Below are 24,587 nucleotides of genomic sequence, written 5' to 3'. Positions count from 1 at the left end.
CGCGCCTGCCCTAGCGGCCACCGAAGAGGAGCTGGGGGAGGACGGTGGCCCGCGAGGCTCGAGCAGACAACGCGGCGGCGATGTCCGCGAGGCCGGCGAGCGCCGCGGCGGTAGCGGCGGGGCCTCGCGCGTGGCTGGGCGGCCTGTGCTGCGGCCTCCCCGCGGGTCCCTGGAAGCGGGCGCGCGGCCGGCGTGGGAGCAGAGGCGGAGGTCCCGGCGCGTCCTTCTGCCCCGCAGCCTGAGCCCGGGCGGCTGGAGGGCTCGGCTGCCCGAGGATGGGAATTCTCTTCACCCGGATCTGGAGGCTGTTCAATCACCAGGGTGAGGCTGGGCCGGGCGGGGAGGTCCCGGAGGATCGCCTTTGTCTCCCGGGAGCTGGGGGAGAGGTTCCTCCCGCCATACACCCATTGCTCCGATTGGATCGCGAGCGCCAAAGGTGTCCTGCCCCACGCCGGGCCCCCCGCGGGCGGCCTGGCTCGCTTCCATCCCCGTCCCCTGCCGGCAGTTGTGTTTGGGCCGCACGGAGAGCATCTGGGGTTCAGGGGTGAGCACGGCGGGTCCTGGCCCTCGCGGCGCCTCCGAGCCCACGGGTTGCAGGGTGCGGAAGGCTGGAACTAGTGCTGGACTCGCGGTTCGCTTTGGGCGGCTCACTTCGGGGGGTGAAGGGGAGGGACCGGGAGTCCCACGCCGCGGAACTGTGATGGGTGCTTCGCCTTTGCCTTGTTTGTTTCTGTAGTAAAGGTCAAGCCTAAGGTCGTTTTCCTTCTTGGGTTATTAGAGAATTTTTTTCTTTTTCTTATTTTTTTTTTTTCTGGCCCTAGTTGAAGTGTTTCACTGAAGGCTTTTAAAACATACTTCGCGAGTCATCCGTTAGCGTTAGGTAACTAGCAGGTTACTGTTTAAGTTTGCCTAAACGCAGACATTGTCACGGAATGCATAGGGGACTTATACAAAATATTACAAACTGAGTGTGTGGAACTGGAGAGAATATATAGTGCTAACATAATTACTGAAATGAAATGTGATTTTTTTTTTTAAAAAAGCTCTACTTGCAGTTCATTCTTTCCGTCAACAACGTTCTCTTTTTCTCGTGTATAAACTGGGAGCCTTGTCGCACCCCCACTTTTTCCAGTTAAAACTTAATGAGCGGGGTGCCTACTCTTTAGTCCTCTTGCTCCTCCTCCAGGATAGAGTTGGCTTTATGGGAAGCGAGCAGACTGGGCCTTGTAATCCCCGGTGGGTTTTACTTTCTTAATAATAATTTCTTCAAAAGAGAGTTTAGATAATGATACTAAATGAAGTGGAAGGCGATAAAGAGGTATTTCCATCAGCACTGTCTGGGCAGCAGAGCGGGGGCTACTGGTCTCGGTGGCCTCACAATTCTGTGGGTTTATATAGTATCACCTAGAACAGGAGGAATTTGTGGGGCTTACAGTTTTTGAAAACTTAATCTCTAGGTTTGAAGTACTAAAGGTTGTAAAACTGGTGATGTCAGTGTGGGCAGTGTGTATCTAGTTTTGTCCTCTATAATCTTGACTTTATTGAAGCTAGTGTTTTAGTTCTGCCGTGAGGTTTAGAAACACGTTGTGCATTAAAGGTCCCTGACACTGCCTTCACTTTCTTCTTTGAGTCAATGATAAAACTGTCTCTGTAACTTAAAAATGAATTCGAACTTTAAAAGAAGCCCAGCTGGTTGCAGGCAGTTAACAGGAATGTGTTTGGTATCACTACAGAACTTATGATCTGCATTTTGTAGTAGTTTGCCTGAACATTGACTCTGTGCTTGAAGATTAACAAGAGAATGACTAGAGTTCAGTTTCTAGGATCATACCATTCAGGATAGTGAAATTGTGAAGAAATGATATGTTCCACGATAAACAGTCTGTCCCCAGCACAGTAGCTTCATGGTGTTCACTGCTCAGTCCAGACCCTTGTTGGCGTTTTGGACCTGTGTTAAATGGCACACATAAGCCAAGCCTGTCTTTCGTGTGTTTATTTTACAGAAGATTCAGGACACATTTCTGTCTTCTTTTCACAGAGACTTGCAGGAAGAGGCTTTGAGTAATCGCAGTTTGCCATGTTGCTGAACCGAGAACCGTGGCAGCTGTCTTCTCAAAGAGCAGCCTGCTCGGTTAAAGCAGCGATGGTGAACTGCCCCACTGCTCAGCCGAGAAAACCAAGGTTATGTTTAGGTGATTCAGTAGAGCTCAAACTTTATTCTAGATGTTGTAATTCATTTACATCATAAAAAAAATTATCTGAAGCGGGGGGAGGTAGCCCCAATTGTAGTGCGTTCACCATTAAACCACCTCCAACCAAGAGAGAAGAGAGGATGTGGTGGGGTCACCTGTGAGCCCATCACTCAGGATGGCCTGGCTAGATAGTGAATTCAAGGCCAACCTGGGCTACTGGGAAAGAAGAAGCAGGCTTGGGTGGCTTCTGTCAGTTGGACAAGGAAACAACCAAGTGTGTTGTTGCTTGTTGGTCCTTTTAAGGAGACGCTGACATCTTTTTTTCTTTTTCTCCCTGTTGATTCAGTTGGCATGTTGTGAACCTTTAGATCTAGGCTTGCCACCAGTGACTCTGTAAAAAAGAGCTCGTTATCAGTGTTTGGTTAAGTAACAATTCATAACAGCAAAATTACAGTTACGAAGTTAGCCGTGAAAAGAATTTTATGGTTGTCATCAGAACAACATGGGGAACTGTATTAAAGGGTCATGGCACTAGGAAGATTGAGAACCACTGCTCTGGGTGGTGGGAATAAGGCAGAGAACAAAACAGACAAATCTCCTTGCCTTCCTGAAGCTTTGATTGTAGTCCAAGGCAGCAGAAAAGGAACTCAGCCCTTCTCTGTGGATAATCAGTAGCTGATAGGATTTGTGGCTTGCAACACCAGATCCCAGGTGTTTCACCCCGGTTGGTTAGTCTGCGTCAGTTGCGTTACTCCTCGAAACTTTCTGTTTTGCAAATACACATTTGGGCATCGTGCATTTAAAGTGATAGGCCTGAGATTTTAAACAAGGATCTCCAGTGCCAGCGTGTCCTTACCACCACCACCCTAAACGTGCGCACACACAGTTACCAGAGGGTGGTGGACGAAAGGAGAACCTCTCTGGCATCGATGTAGACTATAAAATGTTGAGGAATTTCCTTCTTGACAGACTCGTGTCATCGCTCTGCTCATTGGCTGTCTGAAGCTATGAATGAGTGCTGATACAGCTGCTCGTTCTGCATAGACCTGATGTTGGGGAGCCTGTTCTTGGCTTTGCTCTTCTTTTCAAGGCAGTTCAAACGTTCAGGAGAGAGAGCAGGAAGGTGACTCCCCAAGGAGCAATTGGACCTCTTCTGGATACTGGCTCTTAGGTCCCAGTGCACCCTGTCCGCAATCTCTGTGGTCAGTGGGTACATAGACAAGCTCACTGGAGGGCCATTGCAGGAGGAAGTGCGTGTTCCTGGTGACAGTGTGCTCTCCAGATAAGCCATTTGCAGCAGATTCACCTTTACCCTTAGTACCTGGTTCTTGCGTGGCATAGTGATTAATTTTTATCTTCTTGCTAGTCTCTAGTTCTAATAGGTACTAGATACTTCCGTTGTAAAACTTCCCAACCTCAAACTACTACGTGATTTCTGTCTCCTAATGGGTCTCTGATTTTGCATCTTTAATTGTTTCTTCCCCCCCCCCCCCGCCCTAGAAATTTCTTAACCTCTGAGCCATCCCTCCAGCAACCAGAAATTTTTTAAATGCAGGTCTTTGTTCCTAAAGTTTTATCACTGCTCTGTAAATTAGCAAGCTTATTTTTAGCTTTTTTTAAACAATAAAATTTGTAATGTTCTTAAATTGCTTTTTTAGTATAAAATAGCTTGATTAGATAGTACTTTTCAAACCCTTGTATTCTTCCAGGCAGATTTTTTTGTCCACTACAAGATACTTCATTAAGCACATGCTTTGCTCAGGCTCTGTGCTGGATGAGGGAATAGTAGTGAATGTGGCAAATGGAGCTTTGCCTGAGCAGGTGTGTCCGAGCTGTTGATATTGGGACACAGCTTGTCATCTACAAAGTTCACACTCAGCTGCATGGTCAAACTAAAAAAATAAAGTCAGAAAAAGTTAATAGTATTTTAAATAAGTTTATGGGTTTTGTGCTAGGTCATATCATAGAATGACATGCCTGCCGTATCTAGACCCAGTAAGGCTCGTTTGGTTTTGAGGTGATGGTGTTTGTGTTTTCTGACTTTGTGTGTTCATAGAGAGGAGGTTTTTAAATGACAGTTACTTTTTAAATTTTTTTTGATAGTTTACTGAGTGGTAGTCAGAAGGATACAGACGTAGACAACAAGTGGACTAGTAGGCTGCCTGGCTGTGTCAAAGAAAATGAAGGAGGAAACACAAGAAGTGTTTTTATGAGAAAACAATGTTGATTGGGAAGGTAAAGCCTGGCTTAGGCTCAGAACCCCAGCAGAGAGTAAGAGTGTGGTTTGGGCTCTCCTGAGTGCCGGAGCCTTTTAAATGAAGTCACACAGAGCAGCAAGGGCAGTGAATCACATGTGTCAGAGCTGGACCAGCCAAAGTTCGATTGACATTTGACCTTAGTAACATTACCTCCTAATATGCTTGCTATATTTTTGGGTCTGTGGAGTATTTGTCCTGAAGCACATTATAAGACAGAATGTTAACACGTGTTTGGAATTTACATTCTCTATAGAGGCCATTACATCTGGTAATGGGGAGGACAGAGTGCTGAAAGGGTATGAGGGGGGTGACTTAGTATTAGAACACATATGGATGATCTAATCCTATACCGGGGACAAGCTGGCTTATGACTATTGCGTTACCACCTTATCTTACACAACTCTGTCTAAATGTTACAGTTCTCATCATGACTCATACACGCCCTATCTTTGATCTAGGAAGCTACCAATATAATATGGTCCTTGCTAGCTTATTGTACACACATTCCCCTCTGTTAAAGTTGGAAGTGACCTCGTCTTGTAGACAGGAGGCTGTGTGTGTGTGTGTGGGGGGGGGTGATCTGTTGGATTACAGATTTTTCTAGGTTGCACTTCTGAATTTTTGTTGTTGTTTGTTTTGTTTTATTTTCTAGCCTGTGGCTCTTTGAAAGAGTTTCTTAAGTTGTGCACATGATTGCTTTGAGTTTCTTCTTTCTTCTTTTCTATAATGTCACAGTAACCTGTGTTATTAGCTTCCATTCCCTGTGTTGACAGTTTAGAAATCTCAGTCAGGGTGTGTATTTATGTATTTGGTGGTAGTGTGAGACTTGGTTAATTTTGTAAAGTTAGAAGAGTGCTGTTTCACAGTGGAGAATGGTGCAAGCAAAATTAAATAGGAAGTTGATGGGATAATGTGGAGACTAGGTATACTGACCAGCTGTCTGGATTTTCGTGGCTAGCCAAGAAAGGAATTAGGAGATTTGGATTAAGACATTTACCCTCTGTCATACTCATCCCATTTCACCTTGTTCCCAGTGATGTAATCTCCATTCTCCTATCTGCTTTATCAGCAAGGGACAGAAGGACATGTGGCCTCCACAGATTCTGACTTTGGGTAGTCCCATCACCTTCTTATTCTTCCCCAACCCTAACTTTTGCCTGTTAGGGCTTCCCTCATTCCCAGTCTTGTAGAATAGAAAAAAAAAAAAAATGGTTCTCTTTGCCAACTAAATCTGTTATCCAGCATGATTGGATTTTTCCATTTTGTATAGTCTTACCTGTTAAAAACTTTCCACCATGCCTCCTAATAAAGGTTCTCACACTGTCATCCTTCATATGCCCAAATGAAATTCTTGTGTGTGAGCCTCTTCTGCCCTGTTACTGCACAGTGTTTCTGTTCAGTATGCTTGCCTGCTCTGTCTGCTCAGCATGTGGCCAGGTCTGACTCCTCCTCCCTCCCAAAAAGCTCTCAGGCTTTTGGTGTTTTGTGTTTGTTTTTGTTTTGTTTTGTTTTGTTTTGTTTTGTTTTTAGATATAGAAAATCCTTCTAGGAGCTAAGAAAAACAGTGGTTTTAGAATTAAGTTCTTGAAGGCATAGCTAAAGATAACAAAACAAAAACAAAAAAACAAAACCAGATGAGGGTTTCTAATATAAAAGCTATTATTTTAGGAAGCCACATAGTTTCCTGCCAGTGTCTCCCCTATTCAGTGTCTCTTTAGAAGCTCAATTCAGATGTCACTGGAGACAAGTTTTTGTAACGATTCTTTATTACATAAGGGTCATACCTCATTTAACAGTAAGCTAGGCTACCCTTTCTCTGGTGACCAAGATGGTGCTAAGTACCCTCTTTAAAACTCAGATTCATCTTTAGAGGTTAAAGGATTTGTCACCATTGAGAATGTTTAGCACAATATACCACAGGCTTTGGAAGCAAGAACGACAGGAAAGCATCAGAACCTCTTGAACAGTAATGGCATTGCTAACATGCCTACTCATAACCTCCTTACGTGATTAGGGTCTGTGTAAAACAGATCATGTGTTAATCACCTGTGGGTACATTATTCACAAACATGCATGGTTAAGTCATTCTTTACAGTTATTTTATAGATTCTTGTATTTTGTATTACTTTTGGACTGGTCCTGTTTCTTTTGTAATGTTTTAAGGACACCCTTTCTTTCACTGATGATTATAAATTTGTTTTTCTTTCTGAGTACTGGAAGTCTGTCTGAATTTTGACCTGTAGCTAATCATGTATTCCTTCAAGTTAAAACTAAACTGATATTCTAGAAAGGCTCTAGTTTGTACTTTTGCCATGTAAACTATGCTAGCCTCCAACTCACCTGTTTCTGCTTCTGGAGTGCTGTGATTAAAGAATTGCCTCCACACCCAGTCCAAGACGCTCTAATTTAAAATCCGTATTCTACTAGGGTATTTTCTTGTTGTTAGAGTACAGTTGGGGGTGCTTATATTAACAGAATTGAAGAAAGCATCCATCATCAAATGGGTAATGCTTACATTTGCAAGGAAAAAAGTAAAATTAGAAAGGCCAACTTGTGCTAGTTAGAAACTTAACAAAAGAAAGGTACTCCAGCTGCAGAACCCAGCTGTTTGTTTCTGAGGCAAATGTGGCCCTAATGTGAAGTAGCATTCATGGTCGGGAAGCCTATAACATGGCTGGAATCCCATGCTTCTCAGGAGTTTCCTGATTTTAATTTATCCATAAAATATACTTTCACCCTGACAGAATTGGTCATTGTTGTTTTATAATAATCACACTAAAAATAAAGTTTTATATATAAGTATATTTAATCTAAAATTCATAAGTCTTGGGAGCAGCTGTTAGGTTGGCAGTATCTGTAGCTTATAGGTAGTAAGCCAGGGTTAGGGAACTATACTGTCAGCCAAGTGAGCTTGTTTTTTTGTTTTTTGTTTGTTTGTTTGTTTTGTTTTGTTTTTAAGAGAGTGTCTTACCACATTTCCTGGTCCAGCCTAGAACTTTGTGATCTTCCTGTTAGCTTCTCAAGTACCTGGGGCCATTCCTGGCTTGTAATTTCATGTGAAAAATTTGTCTGTATTGTACATGCTGGGGTTCTTCTGTGTCACACATTTTTTGTATTACTCTTCCTGCATTTGTGTATTCTGGGATAGTAGCAGGGTTGCGTTTGTGGACTCAGGAGGGTTTACGGTTACCTGTGGAATGAATTCTTCCTCCTTATTTTTTACACAGCACACGGATATACACATCAAACTTTGGTAACTTAAGGCAGCTGTAGTTGTTGTGACTCCATTTGGGGACATTTTGCCAAGCATGGACTTCCCTAGGCCTAGAAAGAGAAAGTGCTTCTGAGGGCCTGGAGAGGTTGTTGGAAGGATGAGGGGTGTCTGTGTAGAGCAAGGAGGGGCAAAGAGAATGAGCCTAACAGCACACTCCTTGCTTGTTGGAGTGTTTTTGAGTTCTAAGAAGGTTTAAAAGTGTTATGCAGTGACATACCACAGAAACAATGAAAAGTGGAGCAGGGGATCTATATGTGTATGTTCTAAGTCTCTTGTTGGTTTTTATTTCAGAGCACAAAGTTATCATTGTTGGGCTGGACAATGCAGGGAAGACTACCATCCTATACCAGTTGTGAGTATTAACTGCCTAAAGTTATTGTTATTTCTAGTTTGTTCTGCTTTTGTGGTATTTGATAGATGAAATCAATGAAAAGTTATATGGATCCAAGTAGAGTAACCATAAGCCAGCTCCAAATTTAAGCAAGTGTTTGTGATGAGCTAGAATTTTACATAACTTCAAGCATGCTCATTGTTTTGTAGTGAGCCTGCTCTTAGAAAACAGGAAAATATTTGTTCATACACTTTGCCAGAATGATCTGTGATGTTCTAAAGCCGTTATTTATTTTGAGCTCTGTTTATATCCTTTACTGATTCATTGTATGAGCTCACAGAAAAAGAACACTGGGGTATGAAATAGAGAAGTCATGCTGACTTGTCCCTGATGCACAAATTCATGAGATTAGCTAGCTTCCTCAGTAATTTTGTGGATTTTTCCCCTCCTAGTTCCATGAATGAAGTTGTACATACATCCCCTACAATAGGAAGTAATGTGGAAGAGATTGTGGTTAATAATACACGTTTCCTGATGTGGGATATTGGCGGCCAAGAATCCCTGCGTTCTTCCTGGAATACTTACTATACCAACACAGAGGTAACATTCTTAATGCCGATGCTCATGTGAGCATTCTGAGTCCTTGAGAAGCATTCAGATTTGAATCCCTACAGTCCTTTACAAATAGGACAGCAGTTTGATTTTAGAGTGCAAGCATAGTAGAGTCTTCCATTCCTTGTTTTAAATCTTTGACTTTATATGCACCATTCAGTCTCTGTAAGGAGAATTGGTGGTTGATCAGTTGCTTGGGGTATTTGATCCAGCAGTTATTTTAAAATGACTGGCATTTCATGATTTCTGATTGTTTTTCCTTCTTGCTATTTATATGTGGCTAAGGTGGAGAAATCCTGGCCAAGTGGAAGGGCTCTTCTGTGGTTTGAGTCCTCGCCAGTTTTTGCTGTGTATTGTCTTTTATACAGTGCAATTGCAATTAAATCCTTTAATTATAAGCATTTTAGACATAATCATATGGTTTTATTTACATGTTGTGTTCCAAGAAAAAATTTCAAACCTGTGACATTTACGTTCATTGCCTACGCCTATAAATTGAAAAGTTGCACCAGTTGTTCTTATAGTGTGTATTATAAGGCTTTAAAAATATGTACTTATGTAAAGCTGATATTTAAATCATTAATGATACCACCAATTGTCTCTCATGGCCTGGCCCCACTACTCCATTAACTTTTCCTCAGATGTTTGGAGGACTTATATGTGTGGCTTATAAAGGTGTATGCAGTGCCCCATATATAATGCTGCAGGTATTCACTTGTGTCGGCCTTGGAAAAGTTTTATTATAATACCATCTAATAGAATGAGCATCACAGTAATAGTCTCTGCCAGTAAGTATGAAATCTTACAGTTGGTGAAAACTGAAGAACAGAAAAGACTAAAAACCACAGTGTTCTATTTGGAAATTATTACCTAGTCCTAAATAATATAATTTAAAAATATGTTTTAGTAATAGGTAATGAGCATCGTAAGTGACCACACGTTTACTGTGTCCTTCTTGCCATTGGTGCCCTTGGAGTTTGGGGTGTGGTGGGTTCTTCTCCATAAGCACCATCATCTCATCATTTGTTCAGTGCAGAGCTGTGCTTGCAGGTAGCAGGTGTCCTGGGCATAAGGAAGCACTTGTTTTTAGATGCCAATTGATATTTCCAATTTGTTAATTTCTTTATCTCTCACATTATCCTAATTCATATATGCTTCTGGGTTTCAAAAGTTATTAATTAGTAATACTTGTCTGGGAGCAACTTAAACTTAGAACCTTAAGTGTTTGTCTGTTTGTTTGTTTGTTTGTTTGTTTTTTATGGAGTTTCTTTGTTTTAGTTTTGTTTGAAATTGTATGATGGGTAAATAAAGGGATATAGACCCTGTATAGGGACATAGTATTTATATAGTTCATATAGTAATTTTAAAAAGAAAAAAAAGTATTCTATTTTGATTAGAGTGTTTGCATCATACTCTCTTCTTTTGTTTTCCTTAAAAAATTGGTAAATGAGTTTGAGTTAGAATGAGTCTTAGGCTTTACAGTGAGTCTGCTAAGCAGCCCTGGTTCTCTACCATATAGTAGATTGTAACGTCTTGATATTAGTGTCATATAATTAAATAAGTACCTTATGACTTTTCAGATACCAAATTCTGTAAGTCACTAATGATTTTTTTGGTAATCATTTTAGTTTGTAATTGTTGTTGTGGACAGCACAGACAGAGAAAGAATTTCTGTAACTAGAGAGGAGCTCTACAAAATGCTAGCCCACGAGGTAAGTCTGCTTTTGGTAGTAAGTCGGGATGGGCATTCTGTCATTTCTTTATGGTCTCTCATGAGTATTTCAGTTAAAAAATTATTTATCTGTTGGTCATGGCTACTTGTCATTCATGTTTTATGATCATGTTGCTCCCCAAATTTCAAGTGTGTCTAGAAACAGGAGAAAGATTATGCAGACAAACATAGTCTGATATTTAGCTTCAAAATCTAATTTAGAGGTTTCACTGGGCAAAAAGAATTTCTACAAATAGTTTTTATTTTACATTTGGGGCATATTATTCATACAGAGAATTATCATTTGACAGGCACATCAGAAGAACCTGGATGTATAACAGTTCTTGAGTGTTCTCTGTTATCAGACTAATATTTAAACTTAGTTGCTCTTAATTTTTTTCTTTAAATCTTATCTCCTTTACCAAATAAAATATAAATGACTAGCTTATAATTATGCTAAGTTCTTCAAAATACTACTAATCCCGGTATTCAAAAATTTTAATAAGTTAGGGCTGTGGGTATAGCTCACTGGGAGAGTATTTGCCTGGCATGCATGAAGTCCAGGCCTTCGCTGTCCTGAGACTCACTATGCAGACCAGACTGGCCTCAAACTCACAAAGATCCTTGCCTCTGCCTCTGAGTACCTAAAGTGTGTACCACACACAGCCGGAGGCTTTGAGTCTCTATAGTATACTCCCTATTGCAAAAAAAGAAATGCCCTCCATAGCTTACTGAAGCTGATAGCAACAGTAATCTATGAATGTTTAAAAAGCATTTTAACAGGCAAGCTACATTCATTTAAGAAAACAGTAGCAGTGCCCTTTCTTCCGGGGCTTGTTCCTTGCTTGGGGTTTTGTCTGGTTTACAGCACTGGTGAGTTTTGTCCAGTAGACTGGGACTTAAATCCAGTTGTAAAGCAATAGGTTGTACCCATAATAGTCATGCCACTGTTGTACCAGTAGGCACACATTTTCTTTGGCATGGTACTACTGTAGTACACAGGATCCATAGTCAACCAGATTGCTGGTGACAGTTCTTCCTCTAGCAGCCCACAAAGTACCTTCTAGCACTATGACAACCAGCCATTAGGAAAGGAGCCAATTAATGACACTTGATATCTCCATGTCCTGTAGCCAGAGCATGTATTTTCCTCAGCAGTATGGACTCTAACTAGTTCTGGCATGCAGCCAAGAGCAGTGGCATAGCCTTGTAGTTTTGTGGGGCCTTAGGGCCTCCCTGGCTGACAGTTCGTTGAGAGGTTGTCCAGCTCTGGTATTTGGATTTTTGCCCAACAACCTTATGGCGCCTAGAAGTGCCCTACACCACTCACACAGTGTCTTCCTGGTTTCTTTTCTGTTGATGTAATAAAAATACTCTTGACAAAAGCAGCTTAAGGGAAAATAGTTTGTTTTTGCCTACAGTTCCAGAAGGAATATAGTCAGTCACGGTAGGGAAGACACAGCAGCATGCAGGAGCCTGGCTGCTCACATCACACCCACGTTCAAGAAGTAGAGAATATCAGCGGGAAGTGGGCTTTGTCATACGGCTTCAAGGCCTGGTAACTTAGTTCCTCCATCTAGGCTCTGTTCTTAAAGTTCTGTCACCTTGTCACCTTCCCAAACAGCATCACTAGTTGGGAATCAAGTTCTCACATATATGAGCCTGTGGCAGTCATTTTACATTCAAATCATAACATAAAGACATACAGTTTTATTAAAAACTGCCATCTTCACTGTTCTGGATGCTTTTACGTATCTGTAGAACATGTGTTAGCATTGTAGAATGAAATCTTTTTACAAAGCATAGGCAGGATCTCTGAAAAACTACCGTGTAAGTACCAGTTGATGGCTTAAAGGTTGCTAAAAAAGAAATATTCACAGATGCAATACAGCATAAAAAGATCTCATCTTGCCTGTCAGTTTTGTTAGCAAAAGAGCAATGATAAGAACAGCCTATCTGGATGAGAGACATTGTACTTTAGTCCTCCATAATCTAAAAACATTTACCGTGAACCGTCCTGCTTCCTTGCCCTGGTTATTGTGCTACTTTAAGGCTGTTTCATATTTCTTTAACAGCATCAGTGTTACTGCTCAGCTTGGCTCGGGCCCAAGTGGAGAGCAGAGCCATATTTGCCTGCTATGTCTAGCACTGGAGTCAGCTCCTGCTCTAGGCCATCACTGTACCATTGCTTTTATGTCAGCCAAATTTGGTTGCTGAGAAGACTCCACGCTGGGCAGTCTCCACTCCCAGTATGCTTTTACATGTCTACAGCAAGGCTATCACTACCCACCGCAAGGCAAGCTTATCACTTAGCTGGTTTATCACTCTCTGTAAACTACTGCTTAAGCTTTTTAAGCCTTCCAGAAGCTTAATAGCTTCTAGCATTTGGCTTTCTGTTGTTTTTCTGGGAATTCCAACTTGACAGAAGTCTTAACACATTTGTCTTGGACAGACCATTTTTAACCTGCCTTATTCCCTCTTGATTTCTTTTACCATTTTACAAACCTGGTCTACACGCCAATCTCCTTCATTTTGATTCACTGAAGCCTTTCCAACCTCATAAAGGTCATGCCCCACCATAGGGCTTAGCAACAGTAGAGTACCAACTATTGTACCAAAGTTCACAGGGTGAATTATTGACTTACGGGAATACAGGTAAGGGGTTACTTAGAGGAACACGGCTGACACAAAGGCAGTTTACCCAAAAGCCCATGCTATGGTGGTTGATTTCCTCATGAAAGCAGCATTTCTGCAACTTAGAAATAGCTCTGATGACCCTTAGTCATAGTCTCTTCTCCCCTTATATAACCTTGGAGAAGAAGCCTTGTGTGTCTTCTAAGTTTCAGGAGTTTCCTGAGGCTTGTGAATTGTTTACATCCTGAGCCTTAAGACATCTCCTTCCAGGATACAATGTTCCACTTGGAAGGAAATTGCTACACAACAGATATATAAAGTAGATTTTTTTATTTCAGTGGAATTTGGTAAAGCCTAAGAAAATTGGGATACTTCTAATGAAGTTATATGTTACTGTTGATTTGATGCTTTCTTTTGAGTTTTACATACAGATTTTATTGTTTCAGATAGACTGTGAAAAGTTTAGGAAGCAAAATAGAAACTGGGTTTTGTAAACTTAAGGATGCATGTTTTCCTTTTAGTAATTACCCACCCCCACTCTTAGGGACTGGCACCATTAGGGGGTGTGGCCTTGTTGGAGTAGGTATAGCCTTGCTAGAGAAAGTGTGTCCCTGAAGGTGGGCTTTGCTTCCAAATGCTCAAGCCAGGTCCAGTATCATTCTCTTTTCCTGCTGCCTGTGGATCCCAATGCAGAACTCTTAAATACTGTGTCTGCCATGATGACAATGGACTAACCAGCCCCAGTTAAACCTTTTCCTTTATAAGAGTTGCTATGGTCATGGTGTCTCATCACAGCAATAAATGCCCTGAGATAATGATCATGCTACAGTGTGCACGCTTTCCTGTTTGAGGCTCAAATTCTGGCATTCTTGTCAACCCTTTGGGGTTTAAAAAATATATCTTGTCATTCTTTGTTCATTCACTTAACAAGTTCTAGTTTTAGTTTGAGAGACAAATACGCCATAAAAGAGGCAGAAAATGACAATTTTTTCCAGCTGTATTTTATAAAAGAAACAAAAACATTCTTTACTTTATCTCAAAGTGGTGTTTTATGGGGACTTTAGAAGGAAAAACTATATATACGTGGTATGTCTTGAGTGTGTGCATGCCTGTGTGTGTGTGTGTGTGTGTGTGTGTGTGTGTGTGTGTCCTTTAAGAGGAAACCTCCGTTTCATGGCACACTAATTGGCCATTATATATATCAGGCTCAGTGTTTGAAGTAGAGCTAAAGCCTTTGAGTCTTTCTGCCTGGGGACCTTAACCTGGCTGCTTTCCTTACCTTTGTCTGTTTTTGTGACTAACCAGCTTTTAAAGAGCTAGGATTTGTATATAGCAAATATTTTTGAATGCCTTTTATTATAGGTACAAACATTCTTATTTAGAGTCATTGCTGGGAAAAGACTGGTGTGCCAGTATCACCTTAAAGGGCACTCCCCTAACTCCCCAGAAACCCTTTAACTAGGCTCCATTTCTTAAGGGTTCTTCCACTTGAGTGTTCTGTACAGGGAATCAAGCCTTTAACACCTGGATTTTCCAAAGTGTACTGCCACCCACAGACATGGTTCAGCCCAGACTCTAGAGCCAGAACGAGAAACCCCTGGCTTGCTGGCTTACTCTTGGTCCAAAACCTACTCCAACCACTTCCCCTTCTCTTGGCTCCTATTTCCCACAAATCCCTTCAGAAGTTGTCCATGAAACAACTCATTTTCTCTCCTTTAGCGCTTGACTCCATTTAGTACAAAATAAAAAAAAATTGTATCTTTAACAATTGCTATGTATATTCAATTTATGATCTAGCTTTTTAGTTTTCATTTTATCTTTAGATTTTTGGGGGGAACTAAACTATGTCCGAAACTAATTAAATATGAAGTCTTAAAACCCCTAACCATCTACTTGTGTTCTTGTCTGTTCTAGTCTAGCATAATCAGGTAACTCCATCCTGCAGAGGGCACTGTAACAAAGTCATTCTTGATTGTGCATAGAAAACTCTCCAAAGCTCTGAACCAAAAAGGAGCTTATTTTCCTACACCAGAAAGAAGCAGGTTCCCAAATGGAGCAAGAGAAGTCTGTGTGGAACAGTATGAGTTTGTGTCCACTGCAGATGATGTCTTTAAGCACATTAACACAGTAATGCCGAAATGGCCTTTTAAAATGGGCGTAAACCTTTAATCCCAACCTAGGAAAGCAGAGGCAGGTGGATCTCTTAAGTCTGAAGCCAGCCTGGTCTGTGCAGCAAGTTCGAGGGCAGCCAAGACTAGGAAGTGAGACCTTGTCTCAAAAAACAGATGGGGGAGAAGAAAGATGGCATTCAGCACAGCTGTGTAGACTCAGAAACTTCGAAGAGTTTAGTTTTTCCAGTGTCTTATTTGGTGAGGACAGAATTTTAGGGGAGTTTAAATCACTAATTCAATTGTTTTTTTGTTGTTTTTTTTTTCTTGTGGATCCTGGCCCTGTATTTGAAAATTTGAAGGAATAGACCATATCACCCAGGAGTACACACACACACAGTGTTTCCAGACTGAGAATTTAGCCCTATGTCATATGTAGTGACTCATTAGTTTCTTGTGTGCATACATAATACCACCTTCACACATTGTTGGAAACTTGCAGTATGGTCACTTTCTGAGGAGTTTAATTCTCTTGTGGAACCGTGGTTTGCTGAGGAGTTTGAGGAAAGGGATGGTGATACATACATACAGGAAAACAGTTGGAACAGTGTTGATAAGACTGTCCCAATTGTCCAGAGAGTATTTAAACTGTGAGTGATGGCACACACTTGAAATTCTAGCACCCCAGAGCTCAAGGGAGGGAGATAATGAGCTCAGGCTCAGCCTGGACTGCATATCAAGACCTCAAAAAACATGAACAACTTACATGTGTTACAGTTTAATAAGTGATGATAATAAAGCAGCAGATGTAATGTAGAGAAGTGTATGAGGGCAAAGTTTTGGTACGGTAGTCAAGGATGGCTGTTTGTAGACATTAAAGGTTTGGGGTGTTTGGTTGTTGTTTTTTAGTTGGTGTAGTAGGTATTTCCTATGCTTTAAATATGATTAAGTATAAGCACTTAGGGTCGTAAAAACATATTGCTTAAGACTAAACGGTGCTGAGGATCTCACAGATAGCTCAGTTGGTAATGTTTGCTGCTCAAGCATGTGAATCTGAGGATCTGATCCCCAACACACACCTATGTAAAAAGGAAGAGCATAGCAGCATACACCCCTAATCCCAGTGCTGGGCGGGGAGACAAGATTCCTGGGCTTACCAGCCAGAGTCTGAGAACATCAGTGGGCTCTGTGTTCAGCGAGATTCTACTTCCAAAAGGTGAGGCATTCAACACTGACCTCCTGTTTCCACACATATCTGCATATAGAGGGCCTGTACTGCACCCGCACACACATGCACCAAAAGCAGAGACACACACCCGAGAAGTCTATAAATGCACACAGGGCTTATTCAAAACATAGTCATGGTTTACATCGTGAGCTGTGAAATAGTATCGAGTGGACTTTAAATTCTGTACGGGGGGGGGGTCTGTGAGAAAATTTTAATTAACAATTGTCTCTTTTACTAAAATGATGAAAAATGACTAGCTAAGTGGAAACTATATGGAGAAAGTACTAGCCTTTAAAGTTTTATTTGCTTTTACAGGACCTAAGGAAAGCTGGGTTGCTGATTTTTGCTAATAAGCAAGATGTCAAAGAATGCATGACAGTAGCAGAAATCTCCCAGTTTTTGAAGCTAACTTCTATAAAAGACCATCAGTGGCATATCCAAGCTTGCTGTGCTCTTACTGGCGAGGGGTAAGATGTCATCTCATGAGTATCCTACATGGGGCTCAGAAACGTGTGTGTCATCAAATTGATAAATATGTCAGGAAGTCTGTGTTTAAATCAGACTGGATGAGTCTGTAATAAAATACACAATACAGATATACACACATGAGCTAGCATGTAGGCCTGTGAATTCTACAGTTCCTGTAGCAGCTTAGAGAAATGAGAGTGTCACTAAGCGCTGGAAACATCAGAAAATACTTTCTATGCTTTTTAAAAAATATTATGTGTATAGGTGTGTTGCCTGAGCAACTGTGTGCACCACAGGCATGCTGTGCCCTCAGAGGCCAGAAGAGGATATTGGATCTCCTTGGACTGGAATTACAGACGTTTGGGTGCTGGGAATTGAACCTGGGTTCTCTTTGAGAGCAGCCAGTGCTCTTAGCTGCTGAGCTATCTCTCCAGCCCCCAGAAAATACTTTTGATAATGAGCCTGGGGCTGAGAAACTAAAGCTTGACAAGCATGTCCTTCCTAGAGTACTTTCTATGCAGTGACTTTCTTAGTCCTCTCAGCAGCTCTTATGCCTAACAAAGTAGAAATAAAAGAGGATTTATGTGTAAAACTGGCATATATCCACCAAGGTCAAGCAGTGTCGTCAGACGGAAATTATGCTGTCAAAAAAAAAAAAAAAAGCTGGAGGCAAAGGTGTAGTGTGTTAGTAGAGTGCTTATCTACACAAGCCAGACCATGGGTGGAGTCCACATCCCACCCCACAGGGATTGGGAGTAAAAGCAGAATGTCCTTGTTTCCTGAGCAGGGTATTGGAAGGCAGTATGATTTGCCCGAGTCTTGTGCCCAGAGCTGAAAGTATTTAAGAAGGAAGTAGTGCTGAGCTTTGTCAAATGTCTGATCAAGGACCAGGAAGATGGAAAAAGTACTATTGAATTTAACAGTAAATGAGTGAACTTAACCTGTGCATTGGGAAAGTGGGCAGAAGGAGGTCAGTTGTAGTTTAAAAAGGAAATAAATTTTAGGATAGCGACTGTAAAGTCTTTAAAAAATGACTTATTTATTTTAGGCTTCTTTGTGCCTGAGTGTGTATGAGTGTGCCATGTCCATGAGAGAACCCATAGAGGTCAGAAGAGAACATGGGATGCCCTGGAACCTGTCTTGTGAGCCATCATGTGGGTGCTGGGACCAAACCTGGATCCTCACCTAAGTAGTAGAAGTTCTTAACTGCTGAGCTGTCTCTTCAGCCTACCTGTTAACACTTGAGTGTAGCAAGAAAAGAAATATGAAATAGAAGAGGTTGAAAATAGGGTAAAAAGCTAAAAGAAAGATTAATTTGTTACTACTTTTCAAAGGTATGGAGATCTTTTATCTATTCAAAAGCAGTAGAAAGAAATGAGATTATAAAAAGAGGTCGTAAGTTTGGGGCTGAGGTCCTGGTAGGACCAAAAACCTAGAGTACAAAAAGATAATTAGGTAAAGTGACAGGAATTATTTCCCTCTGAAAACCATGATGAAGGATGAATGAACATGAGGCATTCAAATCAGATCACTGAAATAGACCAAAATCTTGGTTTCTGTTTGGGTATCATTTTGCTTCGGTTGGTTGAAGACTGGGCTGTAGAGCATGGCCTCCCTTGACCCCACACCTGCCATTGCTAACCTTGGTAGGCCTGGACTTCTTGTAAACTATGGGGAGTACTGTGACCTGACTGTTGGGAAGATGAAAATAATGGCTGTAAAGTACCGAGTGCAGTTTGTGGTTTATTAGCAGTGGACTGCTGTTCATTTAAGTTTGAAGTCACTGTTTTCCATCCATTGTTTTCTGTCAGTTTAAAGTAGGAGTCTAATTTTGAAGAAGAGTAGCCACTCCCAAAAATCGTTTGCTTCATTGATTTCTGTTTGTGTGTTCTTTTTATTTTTTCACTTGGGCTAGAGAGAAGGCTCTCTTCCAGAAGACTAAGCTTCAGGTCCCAGCATCCATGTCAAACGACTCATAACTGTCTCCAACTCAAGCTCCAGGAGATATTATATCCTCTTTTTGCTTCTGTGGGTACCTGCACTCGTGTGCATACAAACACATACATATAAATAGTAAAAAGTCGATCTCTAAAAAAGTCACTGCAGCAGTCACTGGCTTTTATGTCTATATGTGCTCATCCTAGAGAATAGACAGTTTTGAAGCTTACTCTCACATCACTGATGGCTGTTTCCCTCTTGTTAGGCATTTGGTTTCTCTTGTCACAAGAGTAATCCCTTTCTATATTTCAAAGTAGTTCAGTTACTTGTTGGTCAATAGAGAGTAATAATAATGATGTAGTCTCTTGCCTCAAATATTTTACATACAGTTATTTAATATATATATATGCATTCATGTTAAGAACTCTATTATATGTTTAGTGTAATATCCCATTATTTTTACCTCATGACATAAGCATTTTTTATGTCAAAAGTATTTTTTTGAAACAAGTTTTTACTGTTTTATAATGTGAATGTTCTAACATATATTGGGTTTTACTTACTCTATCAGATTTCACTTTTTCCTATTTAAAAATGCTCCAATCCATAGTCTTATAAAAAATCTCTTTACCTCCTGATTTTTGTTTTTAGGATGCACTGCTTGAATTAGAAAAGCAAGCACAAAATGTTGATAAACACACACACGCACATAGTGTGTCCATCCATGGCCATGGGTCGTGTGAGTTTCCTGTATATGTTAGGCGCTGTTCTAAGCATGGAGGTAAAACTGAACCAAAACCTTGTGTGACCTAGTGGTAACGCATCTTTGAAGTAGCGGTCCCTTCATCAGTTGCCGCTGCACTGTTCTTGCTCCTCAAATTGATGGAGACTGCTGTCTGCTAGTAGACAGCCTGTAGCTTTTTAGGTCATACTGAGTAACAAGATTTTCGTGGTTGTCGTAGGTTATGCCAAGGACTTGAATGGATGATGTCACGGCTGAAGATAAGATGATCTCTGCTGACCTCTTCTCACGGACTCTGTATGAACAAAGTGCTGGACTTCACCTGAAAGCTGCAAAAATGGTTTAGATATATTTATAATAAACTGACTGAAGAGTTTTCTATAAGAAGAGAAATGAAGACCACATGTTGAAAACGAAGACGAAGTGTCACCACCCAGTTTGCTCTCTCAATCCTTCCAAAGCTGTGACTGACGTTTTCTCATGGTGAATCCTCTCAGGACATGGTAGAGCTGTGGCAAGGACAAAGGCAGAGGAAGACATTTGAACTTTAGAGCTTTATTGTCAGCGTGACTTGCCCACCCCACCCCCACCAAGTTGAATGTTCCCTTCTCATTACATTGAATCCAATACAAATCAGCACAGATACGGTTTCCAGTTTTTAAAAATGTAATATTATGGAAAGTATTTTGCTTAAAGTTGAATATGTATTGTGTATATACCTCAAGTTCAAGTTAATGGCTTTGATTTGTGTTCTAAAGAAAAGCAAATAACAGAAGTTAATACTAGCCTTAGTTATTATCCTAATGTCAGTGCAAACCAACATTGGTGTTAAGTGTCATTGTTTAGTTTACCCCTCTGTTGTCTGTATTATCCTAACAAGCCAACCTTGACTCAGAATTGTTGAGCTGCTCCTTAAAACTGAGACAGGAAAAAGCTTGACATTGTATACCTATTTTGGTTGCTCGGTAATACAGCTGGAAACATATAACACAAGTGAATAGATTTCAGCCAGACTCCTGGCCTGCTGTGGCTGGGCAGAATTACATGGCAAGCAGTTGTCAGGCTTCTCTTCTGTAGATCCTTATGCCAGTTCAGCTACTAATCCTTCACTCCAAAACTGTGATTAAAACTATCAGTTGATTTTTAATTGAAAATTATGGTGTGAAATATATCTACCCAAAGAGGTAACGTTCTATAAATGGTAGTAATTAATTTAGCTGCAGCCTTTTTAGGTATTAAATTATATGACAAACAGTTAAAATGAATTTGAGAGTAAACATAAGGCCTAGTTTTCAGTGAACACTGTTAATTTCTCCATTTGTAGATTTGTGACTGTAGGTTTTCTTACATCTTCTTCAACTCCATAAAATGCCTTGTTTCATAGTTGAGAAATCCAGAAATGCTGAATGATTTCAAGAATTTGATTAAAAAATTTGGCATGTTACACTATTTATACTACAAGTACTTTGACCCAAAACACCTTTTATATTTGTTGTTTTTTTTTTTAATTTATCTAAGGTTGAAGTGTTTCTGTCATGACTATAAACAGAATTATCCTGTGTTTTAACATATTCTTGGTGACTCTATATACCTCTTGTGCCCTGAAAATTTGAAAGTTAATCCAAACTGTCAAGATTTTGGATACTCAAGAAAAGATTTAACTAGTTTTAGTATCACACTTTAAAATTTCTTAAAGATGTTGGTAAGAAATAGAAGTCCACATATAAACATTGATAAAACTTTGAAAAATCTTTCAGTAAAATGTAAGACACTTAATGTCTAAACCTAACAGGCGCAGATGAATGTTAACTCGGGATACTTTGTGTTTGAGATTGTGCTGTATGGCCCTCAATCATTAGGCTTTGCAGTGCTAAGTCCTCTTCATATGTTCTTATAATTTTTTTTTAATCATGAGGAGAATTTTTTTGTTGTATTTTTAAAATACCCTCCCTCCCAGATCTGCAGCTTTTTAGCATTTCAGTTTTTAATTTGAATAGTCATGTGCACAGTTGTTTGGATCACTGTTACATCAGTTCAGCACATACCAGCACATTCTGGTGTTGCCAAGGTTTTGGCTAAAATTTATTCTTAATTGGATGTTTAAAGCATTTACTCCTTTGCATTAGTATAGTCAGTTATTGACATGACATAAAAAAGCATGAAAACTTTACCACATTTACAAAATATAAGGGTTTGGGTTTTGTTTTGTTTTGTTAACCCTTTTAGGCTAAGAGTAAAAAATATATATATACCTGTGTACTTGTACATAAAAACAAAATTATGACTGAGTAAAAAGAGATTTAATATATGAAGATATCAAAACTGTCATTAACAGTATTAGGTCCAAATATGGTGGAGCACCCCCTGATGTCATGCTGGCAGTTTACATGTCGTGGGGCAGAACTCAGCAAATCCTGTGGTTTCAGATGTTAATATGCGACTTCTGGGTATAAACAAACATCTCGTTGAACCTCACTGTGCTCAGCTTTGAAAAGAACAAAGATTTATACCTCTGTACATGTGGATAGATTTAAGTGTCCTGTTTTGATACTAATTTTAAAAGCTGTTTAACTTCTCTTGATATCTTGGTAAAAGTGACCATAAGGTAAATCATTTGAATATATTTGATTTTGTCATAATGACATTTATAATGTGTATGCTTCCCATTCTGTTGAGAGTTTTATTTTAAAAATTCTGTTTCCCATATATTTCTAGCACACCTTGGCCATCACAGTAGACAAAGAATACACAGAAGCCAAGTGGGCTGGGCAGTGGGGAGTGAGTATTCATTTTTCTTGTGATATTTTGCCTTAAGAATAAAATGTGCTTTAGCGCTGCTGGCTGGCATTGTTAACGCAAGTGGTAAAGCGAACCTTCCATAAGCATGTCATGAGATAGAAGGAAGACGAGTTTGTTCCCTGGCCTTGAAGAAGTGCCTCGTAGGTAGTCATGAAAGTCACAGGTAAGTGGGGGAGCTTGAGGACAGGCGAGGGGTCCCTAAGGTGTTCTTTTTCTTTGTCTGAGTGTATAGTATTAAGATGCCTAGAAGAGGAGTGGTGATGTTCCTCTTACAGGCACTTTATATTTCTTGCTGTAACTACAGCAATCACATACAGTACAGGCAACCTCAAAATCTGTTTATATTAGTGTAAATAGGGAAATCGTAGACAGCTGTCTAGTTTTTTCTGCAGGCATTTTAGGAATGCGTCTGTAGTCTCTTCTACTTTGTAAATAAGGGATAACAGCACATCCTCGATCATACGTGCATTTTGGGGTCTTCTAATTGCCCTTGGTATCCTGGTATCATTCCCATTTTCAAGGTGAAGGAGAAATGGGGCTCTGTTACATAACATATTTGACCATTTCCATTCTCCAAACATAACGTGGAATTTCTTGTTCAGGAGCAACTTCTGTAGCTCAGCCAGCCCTTGCTTCCCTGGATGTTTGCTTACCACTGATGATGGCCGCTCTTTTCATCAGAAGGAATTCTAAACTTTGCCCGGAACTATTACTCCTCTGACCACTAGGTTTTGAGTAACCTTTCTAATTCTGTCTGTCCACCCACCAGTGACTTGACTCACTGTTCTGGACCTTTTGCATCAGCAGAGATGCTGAGTCTGTCAAGAGACCAGATTCAGATTATGCTATACAGAAACCAGTAGGAGAATCATATGTTGTACTATACTTAGCACCTTAATTTTTGCTTAAAATTAACTTCTTATGCTGACAGCTAGATTCAGAAATACAAGAAAAATACATAGACTATGTCAGGTCCTTGAGCTATGACTTAGGACCAAAGGCTATTAACTTGCATTCACATTATCCTCATATAACTAAGAATGGTGATGTTAAGAGGTTAAGATGGAGAAAGGTGACCAAAAAAAGCTGTCTAAGCTGTCTATAATATTGAGCCTGAAGACATCCTAAAATGGCTTCCCACATTCCATGTTTTCTCATGTTTACTTAAACATCCAAGATCAGCATTTAATGTCTAAAGAAATTTGTGATTTGATACCTAGTATTACAAAATAAACCTGCTAAAACAGGCTTTTAAAAACAGCAAAATAAGCCATATGTAGTGGTGTTAAGTCTGTAATCCCATCACTCAGAAAGCTGAGTACAAGGTCAGCCTGGGCTAAATAGTATCAGGCACCAAGACTAAATCACAAAAGACAGCCAGAAAGGGAGAAAAAGGCAGCAATCAACCATCATGTGTTCCTGTAGAATCAGATGTAATAGCAAAGGATTTGGGATGCTACTTAAAAAACATCTGTGCACTTTGCTCAAAGCAGGTGTGATCGATTAAGACTGATGGTGGAATAAAGGAGAGTGCAGAATTTAGCACTCTGGATGCTTAAAAAGTGAGTGCTTGTATTTAACCCTAAAAATGGTTTGAAGTTGGGAAGAAATGTAACAGGATACAACTGGGCTAATTATGCAATATTTCATCTTTTTAATTCTCTAACTCTGTACTGTTCCTGACATGGAAGGGTGAGTCTGTGGTGTTGCCTGCTCAATGTGCAGCTCTTTGGTAGACATTTCTCATAGTGTGTACTTAAGAAGTGCCTGACATTGATTGTGTTGATTTCTAAGTCCATGTAATAAATGATGTGTGTTTTCTATGGTATCATGTTCTTGGTTTGGTTTGTTGTTGTTTTAAGACAGGACGTAGCTCTAGCTGTCCTGAAACTCACTGTGTAGATCAGGCTGGTCTCTAACTCGAAGGATCCACCTGCCTCTGCCTCCTGAATGCTAGGACAAAAGGTGTGTGCCACCGCTCCCAGCTGGTGTTGTATATTCTTGTCTTATTCATGACATAAGCCTCAGGGGTTCTAAGGCACCATTTATGTTTGGTTTAAATGAAACCACAAAGTTGAAAATACCAAACCAACTTTAGGGAAACATGGATAAAACTAGTTTGTTTTTTCTGCCAGAAAATGGGTTTTAACAGATTTACGCAAGGGTAAGAGATTAAAAAGGGTTTTAGGGAAAGGACAGTAAATTCCCGAGTGTGGAAGTGAGCTTATCAAGTGGTAGGGTGGCAGGGACTTGAGGTGTTCCAAGAAAACTGAATGAGGGGTGGTGGTCTGA

The 24,587-nt window shown here is 40.3% G+C and overlaps 1 protein-coding gene across 1 annotated transcript; it reads left to right on the top strand.

Moving 5' to 3' along the window:
- Arl5a (ADP ribosylation factor like GTPase 5A) lies at positions 1–24,123 on the top strand. The gene is made up of 6 exons (XM_021660973.2): positions 1–321; positions 8,016–8,076; positions 8,508–8,655; positions 10,296–10,379; positions 16,664–16,815; positions 19,717–24,123. Exons 1-6 carry the CDS (start codon positions 276–278, stop codon positions 19,763–19,765), a joined length of 540 nt encoding a protein of 179 aa, XP_021516648.1. The 5' UTR covers positions 1–275; the 3' UTR covers positions 19,766–24,123.
- Positions 24,124–24,587: the final 464 nt, after the last annotated feature.

This window comes from Meriones unguiculatus, chromosome 8, assembly GCF_030254825.1.
Source record: "Meriones unguiculatus strain TT.TT164.6M chromosome 8, Bangor_MerUng_6.1, whole genome shotgun sequence".
Classification (NCBI taxonomy): Eukaryota; Metazoa; Chordata; class Mammalia; order Rodentia; family Muridae; genus Meriones; species Meriones unguiculatus.
The sequence above is the reverse complement of the archived record's forward strand: the minus strand, read 5'-3'. Positions and strand labels throughout refer to the sequence as shown.

What these genes read in the sequence shown, in the direction of transcription:
- Arl5a (XM_021660973.2), top strand. Translation starts at nt 276, where the DNA reads ATGGGAATTCTCTTCACCCGGATCTGGAGGCTGTTCAATCACCAGG. An exon ending in CTTACTATACCAACACAGAG is followed by an intron (nt 8,656 to 10,295) that starts GTAACATTCTTA and finishes TAATCATTTTAG; the next exon opens with TTTGTAATTGTTGTTGTGGA. An exon ending in TGTGCTCTTACTGGCGAGGG is followed by an intron (nt 16,816 to 19,716) that starts GTAAGATGTCAT and finishes TGGTTGTCGTAG; the next exon opens with GTTATGCCAAGGACTTGAAT.